This window comes from Vulpes lagopus, chromosome 13, assembly GCF_018345385.1.
Source record: "Vulpes lagopus strain Blue_001 chromosome 13, ASM1834538v1, whole genome shotgun sequence".
Classification (NCBI taxonomy): domain Eukaryota; kingdom Metazoa; phylum Chordata; class Mammalia; order Carnivora; family Canidae; genus Vulpes; species Vulpes lagopus.
Window position 1 is genome coordinate 34,555,799 of NC_054836.1, and position 19,450 is coordinate 34,575,248.

The 19,450-nt window shown below is 45.6% G+C and overlaps 1 protein-coding gene across 3 annotated transcripts; it reads right to left on the bottom strand.

The window, feature by feature from the left end:
* Window positions 1-14,713: 14,713 nt before the first annotated feature.
* On the bottom strand, window positions 14,714-17,489 carry SP8 (Sp8 transcription factor). Of its 3 annotated transcripts, XM_041728237.1 has the most exons (3): window positions 17,469-17,489; window positions 16,057-16,452; window positions 14,714-15,960 (listed from the first exon to the last, which is right to left on the bottom strand). In XM_041728237.1, exons 1-3 carry the CDS (start codon window positions 17,487-17,489, stop codon window positions 14,950-14,952), a joined length of 1,428 nt encoding a protein of 475 aa, XP_041584171.1. In that variant the 3' UTR covers window positions 14,714-14,949. The 3 variants fall into 3 exon arrangements, with proteins under 3 accessions (XP_041584171.1, XP_041584169.1, XP_041584170.1); XM_041728235.1 differs by having other exon boundaries at window positions 14,714-16,452; XM_041728236.1 differs by lacking the exon at window positions 17,469-17,489 and adding an exon at window positions 17,071-17,130 and having other exon boundaries at window positions 14,714-16,452.
* Window positions 17,490-19,450: the final 1,961 nt, after the last annotated feature.

The following is a 19,450-nucleotide window of genomic DNA, read 5'->3' on the forward strand; positions in this document are numbered from 1 at the left end:
CAAGTTGAAGCTATATTAGAGGTATGATGGTATGACCAATCTACTCACCCTCTTCTTCCCTTCCACCCTCCAACAACTCGAGAGTTTAAGACTATTTTTTTTAAGATTTTATTTTTAAGTAATCTCTACACCCAATGTGAGGCTTGAACTCACAACCCCCAGATCAAGAGTCATGTGTTCTACCAACTGAGCCCAGCCAGGTGCCTCAAGAGTCTAAGACTCTTTAGTGGTTGTATTTAAACATTTCTTTCAAGTGTGAATGTGTATGTCACCTAGGTATGACAAAACTTTAAGCCTTCTAAAGAATAATTCTCATATAGAATTATGTAAGAAGCTTAAAAAATGTAGAATTAATTAGTAATTGAAAATAGACTTTATGCTTAGACACTATTTCTCCAATGTCCATAAAATATTAAAATTTTAAAATAGATCTTTTTGTCCAGCTATCGCAGCTCATTCAAATCAGAGTTCTCTATGATGACTATGAATGAATGAATTCTCTTTAAAGGTCAGTTCTGTGGCTTCATGCAGCCAGCAGCCAAACATCTGGCTAATTCAGTTAATAAACTATAAATATTTTATTTTTTTGGTTATCCTATAAAATTATTTGTTTAAAGATTTTATTTGTTTAGAGAGAGAGTGCACATGCACACAAACAGGGTGAAGGGGCAAAGGAGGAAAAGAGAGAGAATCTCCATCAGACTCCTCCCCAACTGAGGCAGGGCTCCATTTCTGCAACCCTGAGATCATGACCTGAGCTGAAATCAAGAGTCCGACACTTAAGCAAATGAGCCACCCAGGGGCCCCTATCCTATAAACTCAGTGATTGATCATTTTTACTTATCAACCAGTTGCAGCTAACACGTTGAAATGAATCTATATTTTTGTACCATGTGACAGTGCAAAACAATGTCCATTCTTAGTTGGGAAATAGAACTGTTTGTATTCCCAAAATTCTTCTGTAAAAGGATAGCATAAATAAGGTTCGATTCTGCCTACTTCCTGTTGTTAATCCAGTACTAATAAAAGGAAACTGATTTTCTGATCCCAGTTTAAGGAAACTATATGGTTTGATGGCTTGAAGAGACTTCCTGCTTCCAGAGCCAGCATTTTCTCCCAGAATATTCTCCATTGGCCCAGACCATCTGCTTCATTTTGCCATCAAGTGGACTCATTCAAAAAAGGGTATAACCACAGGTGGTGCCTGGGCAGCTCAGTCATTAAGTGGCTGACTTCAGCTTAGGTCATAATCATGAGGTCCTAGGATAGAGCCCCAAGGGAGGGCTCTATGCTTAATGGGGTCTGCCTGTCCCTCTCCCTTCTCCCTCTGCTCTTCCCTCATTTGTGCTCACTCTCAAATAAATAAAAAAAATTTTAAACAAACAAAAAAGGGGGCGCCTGGGTGGCTCAGTGGTTGAGCATCTGCCTTTGGCTCAGGTCATCATCTTGGGGTCCTGGGATCGAGTCCTGCAACAGGCTTCCCACATGAAACCTGCTTCTCCCTCTGCCTCTGTATTGCTCATGAATAAATAAATAAAATCTCAAAAAAAAAATAAAATAATAAAATAATACAAACAAAAAAGGATATAACCATAGAAGGACAATTCACAACCAAAAATTATAATGGCAAATAAACACGTTGAAAAAATTTTAGGAATCTAAAATTTGCAACTCAAAGCGATACTGAGATTTATTATTTCCTCATTAATTGAACAAAGGTTAATAATTCAGTGCATTTAAAGCTGGTTCTTTCAACTACCATTTCCTGGAGTATAAACTGAAGTATAAACTAGAGTATAAACTGCTACATACTTCCAGGACAGTAACCTGGTAATCTCTATCTAGAGCATTTATTTATTTATTTATTTAAGCTTTTTATGTATAGGGATCCCTGGGTGGCTCAGCGGTTTAGTGCCTGCCTTCGGCCCAGGGTGTGATCCTGGAGACCCGGGATTGAGTCCCACATCAGGCTCCCCACACGGAACCTGCTTCTCCCTCTGCCTGTGTCTCTGCCTCTCTCTTTGCGTGTGTCTCTCATGAATAAGTAAATAAAATCTTTTTTTAAAAAAAGTTTTTATTTATTTATTTAAGTAATTGCTACATCCAGGTGGGGTTTGAGCTCACAATCCCCAGATCAAGAGTTGTATGTTCTGACTGAGTCAGCCAGCCACCCCTCTATGCAAAGCCTTCAAAGTGTTCTTATTCCTCAAAAATTCCTTTCTCCTTTAGTATCCTAAGGAAATAATCAGAAATTAGAACAAAATATGCATAAGGATGTTCAACTATTTGGAAACAACTAAATACCCAGTATTAGGGAAGTAGGTAAAATTTTGATATATGTGGCCCATATAGTATTTTACAACACATAATTTTTAATAGTAAGGGAGATTTATTTTAATGTTAGTGGGGCAAAAAAACACATTATACTCTTATATAGAGAGGTAAGAAAAAATCACATCGGACAAAAGATTATAAATAAAGACACAATTGTTACATCTCAGAAATAGGATTAAGATAATTTTTTCCCTCTGCTTCACAATTTCTTGTACTTTCTAAAATATCTCCCATGAGCATCTAATTGCCTCCAAAGAAATTAATTTTAAAACTTTAATTGGGGGATCCCTGGGTGGCTCAGTGGTTTAGCACCTGCCTTGGGCTCAGGACGTGATCCTGGAGTCCCGGGATCAAGTCTTACATCGGGCTCCCTACATGGAGCCTGCTTCTCCCTCTGCCTGTGTCTCTGCCTCTGTGTATGTGTGTGTGTCTCTCATGAATAAATAAAATCTTTTAAAAAATGTAATTGTAATGGAAAGTATTTGGATTAAAATGCAGGTAATACGATGCGACAAAGTTGCACTTGTTTGTGAATGCCTCTCTTAGAATTCAGAGGGGTAGCTATGTTTTCAAAAATATTTTATATTTTAAAACATCAATTGGTTTTAGAAAACAAAATGAAGGACAAAAAAGTAGAATGGTTTGTGGGAACCTACCAACAATTTTTCAGGGAATGCTCATCAAGCCAGCCTCCAAAATAAGTTTTCCTAAACTTCTCACTTACCAGTTTCTCTGAACTCTCACAGAAATAACTGTAAGGGCTAGTGAAAGCAGAATCTAGGAAGTGGCTACTTTTTAAGCATTGGGTCCTTGATAAGTTATCTGCTTATGGACAAAAGACTGTATATATTATTTTTAATGATAGATCTGATTGGTATGCGTGGCCTGTTAATATTGTTTCTACTTTATGAGCTGTGTGGAGACAAGATGGATAAACCTTGAATGCCAGGTTCATTCTCCCCCTCAACCTCTTATTAGCCTGTATTGTATATAAGCTACACAGAATTTTACCTATTATTTCTGGAGATAATAACAAACAATAATTATGAGAAGATAAGAAATTATTAGGAAAACTAAGAGCAAAATGAACCACAAGAAGAAGAACAATTATAGTAAGAGAAAATGTCATGAATCACTGAGTGGATATTACCTCTATTTCTTATAGCAGTGTTTCCACAAAAAAGAAAAACAAACTCTCCCAGGATGGAGAACTTTAACATTTGAGGATCCCTGGGTGGCTCAGGGGTTTAACGCCTGCCTTCGGCTCAGGGCATAATCCCGGGGTCCCAGGATCGAGTCCCACAGTGGGCTCTCTGCATGGAGCCTGTGTCTCTGCCTCTCTCTCTGTGTCTCTCATGAATAAATAAATAAAATCTTAAAAAAAAAAAGAAAGAGAGAGAATTTTAACTTTTGATTCTTTAGTTAAAGTTTATGAAATACCTAGCAAGGGAATTTGATACACAGTAATGCTGCTACAACTTTCTAGAAATAATAGATGTCCATGTTTGTGCAGGTTCATTAAGAGTTAAGCCAGGAGAGGGGTGTAAAGTACCTAGGAAATAGAATTTACATGAGCAAAAAATTTAGCATAGGGTCTCAAATGCAAGAATCTAATGAGTAGAAATTAGGATTTTTTTAAAGATACCTCCTTTTTAACAGCATTAATATTATAAAGAAGTGTGGAGATAATGACCAGCAAACATCAGCATAATAATGCTTTCTTGACAGCTAGCTAATATAGTATCTTAAAATGCAGGATAGAACTAGTATTGTAAATGTGTAAGCATAGCTCAGAATGAAGCCAAATGAGCTGAAAAATAAGAAACACAAAGGAGTCACAGGAAAATCAATTTTATATTTTCACCCTGCAGGTAACAAGTAAATCCTAATTTCATTATGTTCTTAGCATTTTCATGAATAGGCATGAGTTATTTTTTTATATTGTCTTTTTTTTATGCTTTCCCTTTATGGATACATAAATTTCATTTGAAAAGAAGAAAAATTAAAAATCAGAACTTCCAGTTAAATTTGAATTTCAAAAAAACAACAAATCATGTGTTGTAAATGTTGCATGGGGCATACTTCTATTAAAAAGTCATTTGTTGTTTATCTAAAATTCAAATTTAACTGTGTATCCTATATTTCATCCAGCAACCCTAGATATGGTAAAAATATATTCTAAATAAAGAATACTTTCCTTTTTTTTAAATGAAACTCCTTATAATCTTACTTAGGACAAAAACCCATGCAAATGTATTGCTCCTATAGGAGATACCTGTGTTTAAAACAAGAAAAAAAGACAAACCATTAGGTTTTAAAGCTTTTTATACTCTGACAAACTAGTTCCTTAGCAAAAAATAATCCTAAAATCTAACTTGAAAAACTATAGTGAGAATAAATAGAGTCACTGGATTACTTGTATTTTGTAGTTACTACATTAAGGACAATAACAATGAGTAAATAAATCATCTTAAATTGTAGAATAAAAAATAGGTCCAGGCTACAAATAAAACATTGCTAAGAATAAATTTTTGATAACTTGAGGTGAAACTGTCAAACATTCAAAATTTAATCTGATGCTTCCATACATGGGGAAAAAAAACTTAGCTAGTTATGTTTTCTGATATTTTAATTAACTATGAAAGAAATAAAAAATTTCATTCTAAGAAACTATACATCAAAGGCATATCCCTGAGGAATACCTCTCTATGTAACTTACTCTAATGTAGTCTCTGCATAGGCAAGCTGACCAAAGAAGTTCAGCATCTTTCTAAACTATATTTTGCCACTGACTGACGTGCCATGCAACATCTGTTGCTTTTCATTCTCTATTTTTTAAAAATTATATACTAATATTGATTTCTTAGGTTTGACAGATATTACCATAGTAATGTAAAATAATAACAATAGGGAAAACCCCAGAACTCACGGTACTGTTTTTATAATTTTTCTATAAATCTAAAGTTATTTCAAAATGAAAAGTTTACTTTAAAAAATGAAGTAAAAAGAACCATGCCACTGCTTTTGGACTATAAAATAAGGAGTACTAAAACAACTTCACAGATATAAACACCATTTCTTTGCAACAGGGGCCACTATTATACTCCTCTTATGAAACTAAAATTTTCTCTGCAAAACAACAGATGGAATTTTGGGAACGGAACACTTCACCGATTTTGAGTTTCCTGGATATACATATTAAAACACTCAAGTAAACATATCACTAAGCAAAGTATGTTCACATTTAATAATTATACCATATGCTAAATAAATTATATCATATGCTCTCTACAAAGTATATGCAACTGAAGAATATATGATGTTTTTTTTTCCCAAAATATTTACAAGGTTGTTTTACTGCTCTCTATTGATTACTATTACAACATTCATTTGTGATAATGAACTAAAATATGTCACTATTGAAGGCATAGAAAATAAAATATATGAGTACCTTACCCAAACTTAATTACTTCAGTTTTAAGCCAAATAGTTATTTATTAAGAGAAAGAGCAAAATTTAATTTGCCTCACAGTATAAAAGCTACTGAATTGTTGCCTACAAGAACCTTATCAAAGTTGGGAGCAATATAATTTAATGTTATTAAAGTGATGATTTTTCTCTAAATAGAAACTTGGTGTTTTTTTTAATAGAAACTTTATGTATCCATAGACAAATTATGTTAAAGAGCATTTTCATAACATAATATTTTTAAAATTTCACTAAATCACTGTGAATCTCTTTTAAATACGTTTCCACCTGCCACCAGGTACCCCCTCCCTCACAAGGACCATTGTTGGTTAAATTGAAAGGAGAAAGAAACTGCTTATGAAAAAAAAAAAAGCAAAAATAAGGGATAGGCATGTAGGAGAGAAATGAAGCATTGATCACTGTAGAAGAATGAGCACAAAACTTCCTGAAATGATAGGAAACCTGATGATAGGGTACCTGCATAATTAGGGACATTAAATTGGGTGCAAAATTGCACAGTACAAATCCTTTACTTTCAGCTGAACTACACAATCATCTGAACTCTAGGGGGGAAAAACATCTACTTTCTTTCTTCTATTTCATTGCTTAAAATGGAGTGACTAAAAACTTAAAGCTGGAAGGATCAGTTCTCTCAAAGATGTAAAGATAACCCTAGGTGAATTAGTGAGGTTTTTTTTTTTTTTTCAACATTCACATAGAGTACAAAGTGAAATGAGCATAATGTAAATCAACTCATTGTTTAGGCCCTTTCAAATTAGTTGCCAAAAGAAAAGTGAAAACTTGATAAGCAGGCTCCAATTTCTATGTGTTGATTTAGAAATCTTAAAGCTTGTGGGAGCTTAATTCATTTAAAGAAAGAAATTTAAAGAGAAGAAAAGTAAACAAGGAAAATGCTATGCAATGAAACACTGATGTGAATGGGGTAGAAAGGATTTCTTTTAAAAAACAAAACAATAAAGAGTTCCATTGTGCCTTTAAATTACAAATTTAGATTTCTAATAGTTTGAGTCTGATTTCCTTTTGAGCATCAAAATGTCATCATCCATTTAAATATTCAAACCGTTGATGTTGTTTCTTAGTATCTTGGGGGGAAATTAAATAAAAACCAAAATCTTAAAAAAAATTCGTTCACATTTTCTAACAGGTAGATGACTATTTTGAATAAAGCCGCAAAGGCATTTTTTTTCTTTTAACTTGCCCCCCATGAAAAGTCCATTTCCAAACTTGCAATTAGATAGTTCAGAGCTCTGATTGCAGCAGCTCCCAGTCTTGGCCCTTTTTCTCAGGATTCAAGCAAAAAAAAAAGTGAAGAGAAATGGCAAGACTAAGTTCAGATGTTCAGAGACAGTCCTAGGTCGCTCCTCTTTCCAGGAAACTATGGTCCCAGGTTTCATCAGTGTGTACTTTGTCTTAATAGGAATACTATTTAATCATCAAAGCAAATATTTTCTAACCTTCAGATAGAAGATCTTTAGTAGATCTATTTTTTAAGTATTTTTAGATCACAGATAAATTTAAATGGAAAAAAAAGTGTGAGGACAAACTGCTTTGCAGGAGTGAGAAAGGTGAGAGAGCAGGAGAGGACTATCATTTGCATCGAGATCTGAAAGACACTTGTAGCTTACTTGAGAAGCTTCATTTAGCATTGAGCCAACGGGGAAATTCTGTTCCTGGTGACAGCGCAGTGGGAATTCCCACTCCAACAACCCATGAAATGTTACTGCATAATTATTCACCTTCTGAGACCCATTAGAACTTATCAGTAAAGAAAGAAATTTAATTTAAACTCACCCCTCTGTGCTAAAGAATGACTGGGACATGAGATCAAAGCGCAAAGCTCTGTCCTCCAGTGGTTTGCAACACCTAGGCACAATAGGGTGAGAGGACGAGGCATTCCAGCGCTTCCCGGCTTTCCGGACCCCGGAGAGAGGGGTGGGAACAGGGGCTCGAGTCACCGGCTAGTTGGAGGGAGGAGGGTGGCGGCGGCTCCAGAGGTGGTCGCGTCAAGTATATCCTGGAGCTTCTGGCGGCCAGAATGCTTCTATCCGAGGCTGCAGGGGCTGGGCTGGGCACCCGAGGCCCTCACTGCCCCTGCCTTACCCGCTACTGGGAGAGGCGTCAACTGAGCTCTGGATTTAACCACAGGCGCGACGAGCCTGCAGCCGCCGTATCATTCGCAGGTGTGGGGCTCTGCGAACACCCTGGATGTAAGCGACGAGGAAGATGCTTGCGGCGCAGCAGCAGCACAGGCTGTGTTAAGTATATAGAGACGGTGCATGCATAACTTTCGCTTGCAGCGTACAAAGTGCAAGCCGAGGATCCAAACCTGTACGATGAGGTCCTAGAGGCGCCTAAGAGAGGAGGGGTAAAGAGGCTTCCTGGGAACCGGCTCCCGTCCTCAGGCCGCCTTGGAGCTGCAGGTACATTCTCCAAGGAAAGCCCTTTAAATAAAGGGCGTTCTTGTTCTCCCTTTCCTTCAGTTGTCACCACAATATGAGGCCTGGAGGATGTTGCTAGCACTCCCCAAATACCTAGCTGCCCGAAGGGTCAAGACAGCAAAGAGGGAGAAGAACGCTTGAGAGAAGTTGCTGGGGTTTAGGTACAACACAGTAAAGAAAAGTTCAACAGGTACAACGATTCTCCTCTCTCTCCATCTATTTCTAAATCTACAGCTACCGACATATCTCTATCATCTCTCTCTCTATCTCTCTATCATCTATCTAAGGCTGCTCTAAGGAGTCAGTGAGGGGGCTCTACTGTTCTTTGATTCCCGAAATCAAGAAGGGCAGTTTTTGCACAGCCAATCAGACTTGTCTTTGCTTCCTTTATGATAACAGCGTGGGTAAAGGTGCGGGAGTTCCTTGGTGTGCGTCTGGCAAAGCAGAAACACAGGCCAAGGCTAAAGCTTCCCGCGGAAGGAGGACGCCGCACCTTGCTGAACCCCGCGAGGGGTGAGGGCGGGCGCGGGTGAACGCGGCGCCGGAGGTGACGGAGGGCAGGCAGTCGTCGCTACGGCAGTCGTCGCTAAGAGAGGTCCGAACACGTTTGGGGAGGACGACCTGGGCCGTCCTCGCCGCGGGAGGCCGGGTGGCACCGGCGGGACGGAGAGCCAGCCGCCCCCCCAGCCCCCGGGGTAGGGGGAGGCAAGCCACGAGGTGCAGGCGCTCGCGGATGCTGACAACGGGGAGAGCCAGGGAAAGGCAGGCCGTCCTCCACCCCCACTCTGGCCCACTCGAGCGTCTTTTTGGAGCGGGGAGGTGGGCTCGGGGGGGGCTCACCGCCGCGGTTCCCACGGTCGGCTCGCGCGGGCCGGGTCGCGGCGGCCGGGCGGGCGCTGGGCGGCTGCAGAGCGAGCGCGGGGCGCACGGGGGCGCTCGTCGTCCGCGCAGCCAGTGGAGGCGCCGCCACGTCTTTGTGTGCGCGGGCGCTCGGCGGGCGGCTGCGGCCCGCGGCTCGGCGGGGGGCGGCCGGGGGGCGGCGGGGGGCGGCCGGGGGCGGGGCGGGGGCTCCCAGGCTCGGCCCCACCTTTCGCTGCAACCCCCGAGCGGACGCGGTGGCTCGCCCGACCGGGACTCTTCCCGGGGCTGGGGGCGGGGTGGGCAGGGGGTGGGGGTGCTCCGAGGGTCCTTCTGAGAGCGGCCGGCAGGACGGGGAAGCGGAGGCAGCGATCAGACAGGCTGGGAAGTCCTCCGGGGTGCAGAACCTCCCCCCTGAATCCACAGAAGAGCTGGAGGGAAACTTCGGGCAGCCCAGGCCCGGGCTAAGAGCGCTGCGGGGGGAGCCGAGGACGCCTCTCGCGTGGCCTCCCGCGCTGCAAGAACTGGCGGCCTGAGAAGCAAAGTTAGGGAGGGGGCTTACAGGAGCACCCCCACCCCCACCCACCCACCCCCGCCAGGGCCCGCAGAGAATGGCCTTAGAGCGGCAGGGAAAGCCGCAGGCCCGAGCGGGCGCCGTGCCCGGCTCGCGGTCACCAGGCTCTCCCCGCTGTCCCTCGAGCTCCGGAAGCCCCGACAGTCCTCGGGAACCACAGCGACACGCAGAAGGCTGCTTCCTCGCCGCCGGGAGACTCGGCAGAAAATTAAATTAAATTAAACACGCGCCCAGGGACCAAAGAAAATAGATCCCCCCCTCCCCCACGCTACAGCAAATCAACACCTCCGCTCCCCGGGAATGCAGCGAACCTAAGGAGAGGGCCCCTTCGCGCATCCCCGCCAGCCGCGGCGGCCGCAGCCCAGGCTGCCAGGGAGTTACCCGCTTTCCTTTAATCCGGAAGCAGGGAATAAATGGGGCCGCGAGCAAATTCTGAACCTCGTTTTCAAACCACAGCCACGATTGTATAACAAGCCAAGTCCTCAAAAGATGCCATAAGAGACCGTCCTAACTTAAAAATGAGTGCACCATTACTCTACACGTCACTCCTGATTCCTTACTTAACACGATTTTCTTTTTTCCAAATACAGTGATAGAAATAATCTGCTGGGCTACTTTTTTTAAAAATAAAGAAAGGAAGGCAACTGTAGAAATCATATTTATAAAAAAAAAAGAAAGCGTTAATCCTACCTGAGTTTTTCTTACGGGTGTCTGTCGGGAGAAATAAGAACGCCTGTCTGGACAGAAATAACATAAAACAGCAAGAATACAAAAACCCCAGTTTGCTCAAAATACCTACATCAAATTAATCCCCTTGAGGCTGTTCATATGAAAAACTGAGCAAAATGTAGGACTTGTTTCATTAAAATGTCTATCTCCACCACCTTAAGCAGCCAGAGAACAATCACATCTACAATTTTGTTCCTCTGAATTCCCTGCCTTAATTTACCAACCTAAAAGATCATCTGACCTTTGAGCTCATCGTACAAAATAAAATATTTAATTTAAAGAAATTCCTCCACAGGCCTTCTGTAACATTCCATTCAGTAATCTCACCAAAAGATCCGCAGGGAGATGAAACTTGATGGCAGGAATATCGATCTGCCCACTCAGGAGTCCAGTCTCATCACCCGCTTGTCTTTAATTTTTAATTTCAGCATTCTCTCCCCTAGGGAAGCCCAGTTGGGAAGTTATACCAAGACTAGGGTAAGAATAAAGTTGAAGGAAGGCAAAACCATCTAAGAACTTTTTCTAAGATCGGTTGATTAGGGAGAGTAACTCATCACATTGCCTTAAATGAAGTTTCTAGCATAAAATAATTTTGTTCATAGTCCAATGCCAACAAGTCACAGTCATGTCCCCAAGATGAAGGAGATCACCCAGAGAGAGAAAGAGAGGGAAACTGAACCAAGGTAGGATAAAGCAAGGTAGGGAAGAAAGTTTGGGGAAGAGATGAGGCAGATCAACAGAAAAGGCTAGACTGAGCCATGGCCCTGTTCCAGTCTCTGGAGGGAGCACTGATAAAGCTGGCCTGACCTCTGGGTCAACAACTCGTTTAACTCTACCTTGATCTGAAGACTGGAAGCTCGTCTCTTGGTTCAAAGTGAGATCCAGCCTTTGGCTTCATTTGTGTGAGCCTTCAGGCACTGTTAAGAGGTTCTTTACCACAGACAAAGCAGAGAGAAAAATCACAACTTTGCACCTTATCTTCTGTCCTCCGACCCCAAAAGAGAACCCTGCCCACCCTCCACGAAGTGAATCTGGAAAAACTGCTCAATAACCATCAAAACAAACTAAACCAGAGCTAGAAGAGGGAGGAGGAGGGGAAGGAGAAAAGTGAAAGTTTGCAATCTGTTCCCCTCAACTACCCCCAAAGAAATCCTCCAATCTCTCTCCTTGTCATTACCCACTTCTTAAACCAAATGGGATGCTGTATGTAATGCAGCTTATATTATAAATGTACCACGCAGCTTTCTTCTTACCTGCCACTACATTTAACTCCTTCAGAGCCGCTTTCTCGGAATCCCTCAGCATTTCAACTTTCAATAAAAAAAGAAACAACACTTAAACTGTGTTCTGCGTGTTATTCCTAGGAAGAAAGTGACAGAAAGAGACTATTTTACTTTTAAAAACCATTTTTTTGAGCTATAGTATACCAAAGAACCAGGGCTAACCTTGCTTGCAAAACCATAGGGATTGGAGGTCTCGAGTACCTGCATAGACAACAGGATAAAAGCAGTCTGCTACTTGGGTACAAACTGTATTATTCTAAATTTTTTTTTATCCCTAATTGTTCTTTTCTCCTGAATTTACAATATTCATAGCATTCTGGATTTTCAACTTCTATGGATAATAATGACTTTTATAGAAAATGCAATGGAAATTTTTCAGGTCAAGAAATACACCAAGACTAAACTTGGGGTGGAGAGAATGCAAACAGAAAGAAAGAAGCTAAACTTAGAAGAATCTGAACACACTAACTTTTTATTCAATTTGATTCAAAATAATATTAATCTAATAGTGAAATAGTTTGATATAACATCAATCAACATTTAAAGTATTTTATGCTTCAAAGTATGGCTCAAGGAACACTCATTGCTTAAATGCACTTAGACATAACAAGACAATATTTTTTTATTGGCATCATTGACACCTATGAACAATAGCCTAGTAAATAGATTAAGGTTTAACCTTCCTTTTCTTTGGTGGCTGTTTAGAGACTTTAAAAGAACAGATAACTCATTTCAACAGGAATCTACTACTGATATTTACCTCTACATAATCTTTAGCTAAGACATGGAATGCCAAAAACAAGCTTTTGTTAGCTTGACCTCCTCCACCCCCTAACAACAAAAGTTATCCCCAAACCCATGTTTTTATTTTAGATGTACTGATCTTCCAATGTAAGGCTTGGCCTTTTAAATACCAAATACAATCAATGGCCAACAACCTGACTCCTTCTGGAGAGAAGGAAGCAGAACAGGGAGATTTCTTTGAATTGTTTGGTGACTTAGTACAAATTTGAAGAGGTCAGTAAATCCTGATGCTTTGAGCTAAATCTACTGGTAAATAATTAATTACATTTCTTAGACACTATAATCTTAATCTTGGTAAATAGAGAAACACAGCTTTGCCAAATAGATCATTCCATCTAAGTAATATCTTAAAGGCAATTATTTAAATATTACCACAAAAAAAAAACAGGGTTATATTTTGCTTAAATTAGACATTTAACTGAAGATAAAATGCAAATGTCCATAGTTTAAAAAGGAAAAAAAAATACAAATTAACTGGCCTAGTCTTTTATCTGAGTTTATTAATACCATTTAAAATATTACAAATAAATCAATTACATCTCATGCATTTAAAATGCAAGTCTAAAATGTTCCAGAGAAAGGCTTTCATTTCAATGTGAAATATCCAAATTATTTCAACATTACAATGAGCAATTAGTTTGCAGAATCTGCAAACATTTAAATGTAGTGTCAGGAGTGTTTATTAACAGTTAACAATATTACCTTCAGGAAATACACAAAGGCCAAAGTTAGTTGAGTTTCACTTGGACAATTTATTTAATACATGGGTTTTAGCAGACCCAGTTATTATGAAATATAGGAGAACTCTCACTTTAACTATGCCTGAACTGCCAGCAAATGCAAAGAAGTACATGCTCCATTAAATTAAATGTCATCCCACATTTATCAAATATTGTCTTAGTTACAGTTTGATACCTATCTAAATTCATATTCGAGCAAAACTAAGCCCCGAAAGTGCGTTTGTGGCTCTGCACCTCCAGAAGTGAGTTCAAAATACCTGCAGCTCATCAGAACTGCAACAATAACTCTTAATATTTTTTGTGACCAAAAAAAAAAAATCAACTTTACTTCAATATATTTTCAAATATTTACTGGAAGTAATGTACAAGAAAAATACTATACAAAATCGTCTCCTGGACAGCTGCACCTCGCACCCATACACTGGTGGAGTTATAATTGGTAACTAATCTAGAACGATTCTCCAGTTGTACAAACCATTAGGTTCAGATATATTTTACAAAGTTTTTTTTTTTGTTTGTTTCCTATTTTCCCTCTTTTGGCATTTAAACTACAGCCTCGTCTCAATTAAACGATAGCTTCTTCACTTGTTTATAAGTTTAAATCACACAAAAAAAAGTTTAACCCTAAGAATCTTCAATGAATTCCAAGAATTTACAGAAATGGGTACAATACAAATTGGTGGCTGGACTAGCAAAAAAAAAAAAAAAAGATTGGGAGATTATGCTCGGGAGTGGTGGAAAAAACGAGGTAGAAAAGGACAAACACGGAGATAGTTAATCTGGTCTCACCGGAAAGGGGGTATTTTTGCATAAGAAAAAGACACCTAACCCTCACCCCCACCCCCACCCCATAAGTTAAGTTAATGCAATCAAAATAACTTTGGGATCGCTGTTAGCTGTTTGGAAAGAAAGACTTGTTCACTGCTAGAGGAAAAACTATCTAGAAGGGAAGCCAAGTGGAAGAATGCTGTATTTTTTTCTTTAGTTTTTTTTTTTTTTTTTTTTTTTTAGTTAAAAAAAAAATGTTATAAAGATGAAAGAAGGCTGCTGCAGCGATCCGCCAGGACTGCCCTCAGCTGAAACTTGAATCGGTTCCACCTCAGGGAACAAAGGAAAAGAGGCAGAGCTGGCGTTGGGAGGGCTAACTCCGCCAACTCCGGGGCTCGGGGCCGCCCGAGATGGGCACCCCCACGCAGCTGCGGCAGCTCTGCGCAGTGAGGGCCGCGGCCCGCGGCGGCCAGGCAGGGCCCTCGGGAGCCGCGGTCCTCGGAGCTGGTGGGCGGCTGCCCCGGCGGGGACGCCCTGCCTCCTGCCTCGCCCTCCCCGGAGGCCCCGGTCCCGCGACCGCTTCCCTCTAAACGACACGCTCGTTACAACCCGGGATGGCAGAGAGCGGCCGAGGAGAACTAAAGAGCCGGCCAGGCGCCGGCTGGGGCTGCGCGGAGCTCCGAGCGAGCGTGTTACCTGGGGCAGGTGGGAAAGCCAGCGCCCAGGAGGGCGGCGGGGGTTACTTACATGTCCACATCCCCTTTACAAAGTAAAGTCACAGAGGGAGCTAAGAGAGAGAGACAGAGACCGAAAGAGACAGAAAGTGCGAGCAGGATGCCGTGGAAAGAGGCTGGAGCAGAGGCCAGGGCAGACGGGGCCCAGGCGGACCGGGGCGGGAGGGGGCCGAGCCGAAGGCAGCCGAAGGGGGCGCGTCACTCCAGGCCGTTGCGGTGCCCGGGCTCCGGCGGCTGCAGCAACTCCGGGGAGTGGCAGGGCGGGCTGCCCGCCGCGCTGTGCTCGCTGTCGGTGTCGCTGCCCTTCTTGCCGCCGCTCCCCGAGCCCGCCGAGCCGCCGCCGCCGCCGCCGCTGTGCGTCTTCACGTGCTTGCTGAGGTGGTCGCTGCGCATGAAGCGTTTGTTGCAGACAGGGCAGGCGAAGCGCTTCTCGCCCGTGTGGGTCCGCAGGTGCCGCTGCAGCTCGTCGGAGCGCGTGAAGCGCTTGCCGCAGAAGAGCCAGTTGCACACGAAGGGCCGCTCGCCCGTGTGCCAGCGCAGGTGCGCCTTGAGGTGCGACGTCTTGCCGTACACCTTGCCGCAGCCCGGTATGTGGCAGCTGTGCAGGCCCTTGCGCCGCAGGCTGGCCCCGGCCGGGCCCAGCCGCTCCGCCTCCTGGCAGTTGGGGCAGTCGCAGGTGGCGCGACCCGAGTAGCGGCGCGCGGAGGAGCGCGGGGAGCCCCCCAGCGGCGCCGACGGCCCGGCGCTCAGCATGGAGCCGCCAGCGCCGGCCAGCGGCGACGGGGCCGAGTCCGGGTAGGAGCCGGGCAGCACTGGCTTGAAGCCGTCCATGAGGTGCTGCCCGGCGGGGCTGAGCAGGTGCGAGGAGGCGCCGCTGCTGAAGGCGGAGTGGCTCAGGCCCGAGTAATCCGAGTTGTAGCCTCCGAGCGGCGAGTGCAGCGAGGTTTGGAGCCCCCCGGCGGCGGGGTGCAGCGAGCCGGGCAGCGCCGCCGCGCCATTCGGGTTCTGCACGTCGATCCAGCCGGCGCCCACGTCCCACCAGCTGGAGGCGCCGGCCGAGCCCACGTCGCCCGCCGCGCCCAGGCCCGGGTGCGAGGGCTTGAACCAGGACTCGTACGGGTGCGCCATGCCCACGCGCGGGTAGATGCCCTGCAGCCCGTCCACCGAGGTGTGCACCTTGGAAATGAACACGGGCTGGTGGGAGCCGTCCTGAGAGTGCGCGGAGGAGCCGCCGCCGCCGCCGCCGCCCCCTCCGCCGCTACCCCCCGACACACCAGGGGCCTGGAACACGGAATAGTCGTTGGCGAAGGGCGAGCTGGAGGCGGCGGCCGCGGCGGCCGCGGCGGCGGCGGCGGCGCTGCTGGAGGTTAGGGAGAAGGCGCTGGAGCCCGGCGAGCCGCCGCAGCTGAACGAGTCGGACACCAGGGCCGCCGCCGCCGCCGCGGCCGCCGCGGCCGCCGCCGCCGCCGAGGACGTACCGCCGTTCCTGGAGGCCCCCGACACGCCGAAGCTCGAGAGACTGGAACCCACCACGTTGCAGCTGCCGGAGGAGGAGGACGAGGAGCGTTTCCAGGGGTGGAAGCCTTTGCCGAAGGAAGAAGAGCTGTCCGAGAGGGAGGAGGGAGACGGGCTGGGGCTGCCGATCTTATTACAGGTAGCAGCAAGCATGGCCAGAGGAGTGGATCCCAACCTCGGTTCTTCCTGCGGGAAGGAGGAGAGGGAAGGGGTGGGGGAGGGGGGGCAAAAGGCCGGTGGGGGAGGGAGGAAAGAGACGTGCATCAGTCCTCCGGGAGCCTCCAAAACGCCCCACGGCACCCCATCTCTCGTTGCGGCGCGCCGCCACCAACTCACCTGGCTCCCCCAACAGCCCTGGCACCCGGCTGCTTCCTACTCTACGGGAGGGGACAAGTTTGGCTGTCGGCGTCTGATTCGGGAGCAAAGCGCCATGCTAAAGAAGAGTTTGACAAGTAATCTCACCTAAAACAACACTCTCGTGCACACAAGGCCCCAGGCACTTCGAAACAAACAAGCAAGCAAAAAAAAGTCCAGATTGGGGAGGAAGGAAGTTTCCTTTGCCGAGAAGCCTGGGGAAAAAAAACCATTGGATTGCTTTTAAGAGCGCTTCCCCTGTAATCCAGAGAGAGCTTTGAAAATCCTGTTCCGGTCCCCAGAAACCCATGCTGGGTTGTTTCTCCCAGGCCAAAAGAGGTCAAACTAGAGGGCTCGCTCGCTCTTCCTGCTTTTCTTTTTATTTTCTTTAAAAAAAAAAAAAAAAAAAAAACTACAATAGTAAAGAGAGAGAGAGACGGTTCAACGTACCTGCAAGGCAAGGCGGGCTGCGATATTTTTTAAGGGGAAGAGGGAAAATCTGCAGTTTGCTCAGGAGGAAAAACTTGCTCTCTTTACCCCCGAAATCGTCGCGTATAAAAAGGACTGGGCGCAAGTCTCCCGGGCAGGGAGCAGCCGGGCGCTGCGAGGTGGCTTGTCTAAATGCCCTTCGAACCTTTTCCTGCGCTGAAAAAAAGTGACTCTGCCCCCCTCTCCCCCTCTTTCTTTTCTCCAAACTCACTTGTATTTAAAGGAAAAAAAAAAAAAAAAAAAAAAAAGCTCTCAATAGAGACTGATAGCCCGTGGCCTGGCCGGGGCGACTTTAACCCCCTCCGATCGGCAATAAAAGGAAACTAATTAAACCAGCAAGAGAAAATCCTGAGACTCACCCCTAGAAGTGAAGTTGCCATCACACAAAAGTGCCCTCCTCCTCTCAGAGGATCTTTTTTATATTGATAAATCAGAGGCAGTGTTTTTTTTAGAGGTGTGCAATACAATGATCAGTTCCGCCCATTCCACCACAATTGTAGCTCCCTCTCCGGCTTTGAAGTGCCGCGGAGGCGCGGCCAGCCAATCTGCGGCCTCGCCGGGCCGCGCCGCGCGCGCGCCGTGAGGTCATCGGCGCCGCCGCGGGCCGCCGCGGGGGGGCGGGGGGGGAGCCGGCGCGGGAGCGGGAGGGGCGCGAGTGACTGCGCGTGTGTTACAAAGCGGTGTGCGGGTGTGTAACAATGTAACTGCGTGCTTGTGTGACCCAGCTGCGAAGGAGACGACGGTGCAGCCCGGGGGCGGGGGGGGGCGGTGTGTAGCGGTAGTGCCTGTGGCAGAGTGTAGCAGTGACAGTGTGGCGGAGGGGGAGGGGGAGGCCGCGCAGCGGAGGGAGAGGGTGTTATGGGTGACAATATAACCATGTGTGACAGGAGGGTAGAGGGGCAGATCAGTAAAGTGTTGGGGGAAGGGTGTGAATGTACTACAGTGTGGCTGCGAGTGACAAACCTAGGGAGAGGAGGCCAGGGCAGTAAAGCGTGGCGGTGGGGGGAGGTGGTGTGAGGGTGTTGTTTGGTGTGGGGGGAGAGGGAAGAACATTGTGTGTGTGTGTGTGTGTGTGTGTGTGTGAGGGGGGGAGAGGGAAGAACAGTGTGTGTGTGTGTGTGTGTGTGTGTGTGAGGGGGGGAGAGGGAAGAACAGTGTGTGTGTGTGTGTGTGTGAGGGGAGAGGGAAGAACATTGTGTGTGTGTGTGTGTGTGTGTGTGTGTGTGTGTGTGAGGGGAGAGGGAAGAACATTGTGTGTGTGTGTGTGTGTGTGTGTGAGGGGAGAGGGAAGAACATTGTGTGTGTGTGTGTGTGTGTGTGTGAGGGGAGAGGGAAGAACTTTACTGTGTGTGTGTGTTGTGGTGTGGGGGGAGAGGGAAGAATATTACTCGTGTGTGTGTGTGTGTGTGTGTGTGTGTGTGTGAGTGAGGGGAGAGGGAAGAATATTAACGTGCGTGTGTGGGAGAGGAAAGCTGTGTGAATGTGTGTGAGAGGAGCGTGTGGTGTGTGTGTCTTTGTGTGTGTGTGTGCGCGCGTGGGCCGCGAAGCTGGGGGTGGAGAATACAACAGTGAAGTGTCCCTACACAGAAAAGAAATGGACAATCTGCGGAGTGAAACAGGCTGCGAAGTTGACTGAGGCTGAGTAAACAAACACTCGCGAACGCCATCTCGGTCGCCAACTTCCTCGGGTTCCTCGTACCTGAGAATCTTTGAGTGATTTTTGTCTTGACTTCTTGGACACTCTCACTACCTGTTCGAAGGCAGCCGCGCTCACACCTGCCTACACTTCTGCAGCTCTACCGCGGAAGGGCAGAAACGTGAGGCGGCTGAGGGGTGTCCTGAGGGGCGCCTTGGGGCGCCTGTGCGCCTGCGTCCACGAGTTGTTACTTTGATTCGGTGGCTCCCCCCCCATCCCCCGCCCCTTCTCGGTCCTGAGGTGGGATTCCGCTTTGGAAGTGCGAGTCTCACTCGGGGGCGGGGGGGGGGGGGGGGGGGAGACGGGCGGGTTCGTCCCGCGTCGCTGAGTAAATTTCAATACAAAAGGATTAGATAGAGATGGGGAGGTGAGAGGGTATTGGGCTTTTTTTTTTTTCCTTAAGTGAAAAAAAATGAGGAACGTCTTACGGAATTTAACGTCTTCACAGGAAACCTCACAGACACTTTCTGAGGAAAAAAAATAAAGATTTTGACTGAAATCTGGGGGTTTTATTTATCAGAGAACAGAGGGCCCTTTGGCAAATCTTGGACCACATGTGTGGAAGCGTCTGAGGGTGTGTGGGCCGGATAGCGGAGTACGTGTGCATGCTAATATATACACTTTAGTTCAAATTCGGTGGGTTTT

What these genes read in the sequence shown, in the direction of transcription:
- SP8 (XM_041728235.1), bottom strand. Translation starts at nt 17,489, where the DNA reads ATGGCAACTTCACTTCTAGGG. An exon ending in TGGCAACTTCACTTCTAGGG is followed by an intron (nt 16,453 to 17,468) that starts GTGAGTCTCAGG and finishes TCCTTCCCGCAG; the next exon opens with GAAGAACCGAGGTTGGGATC.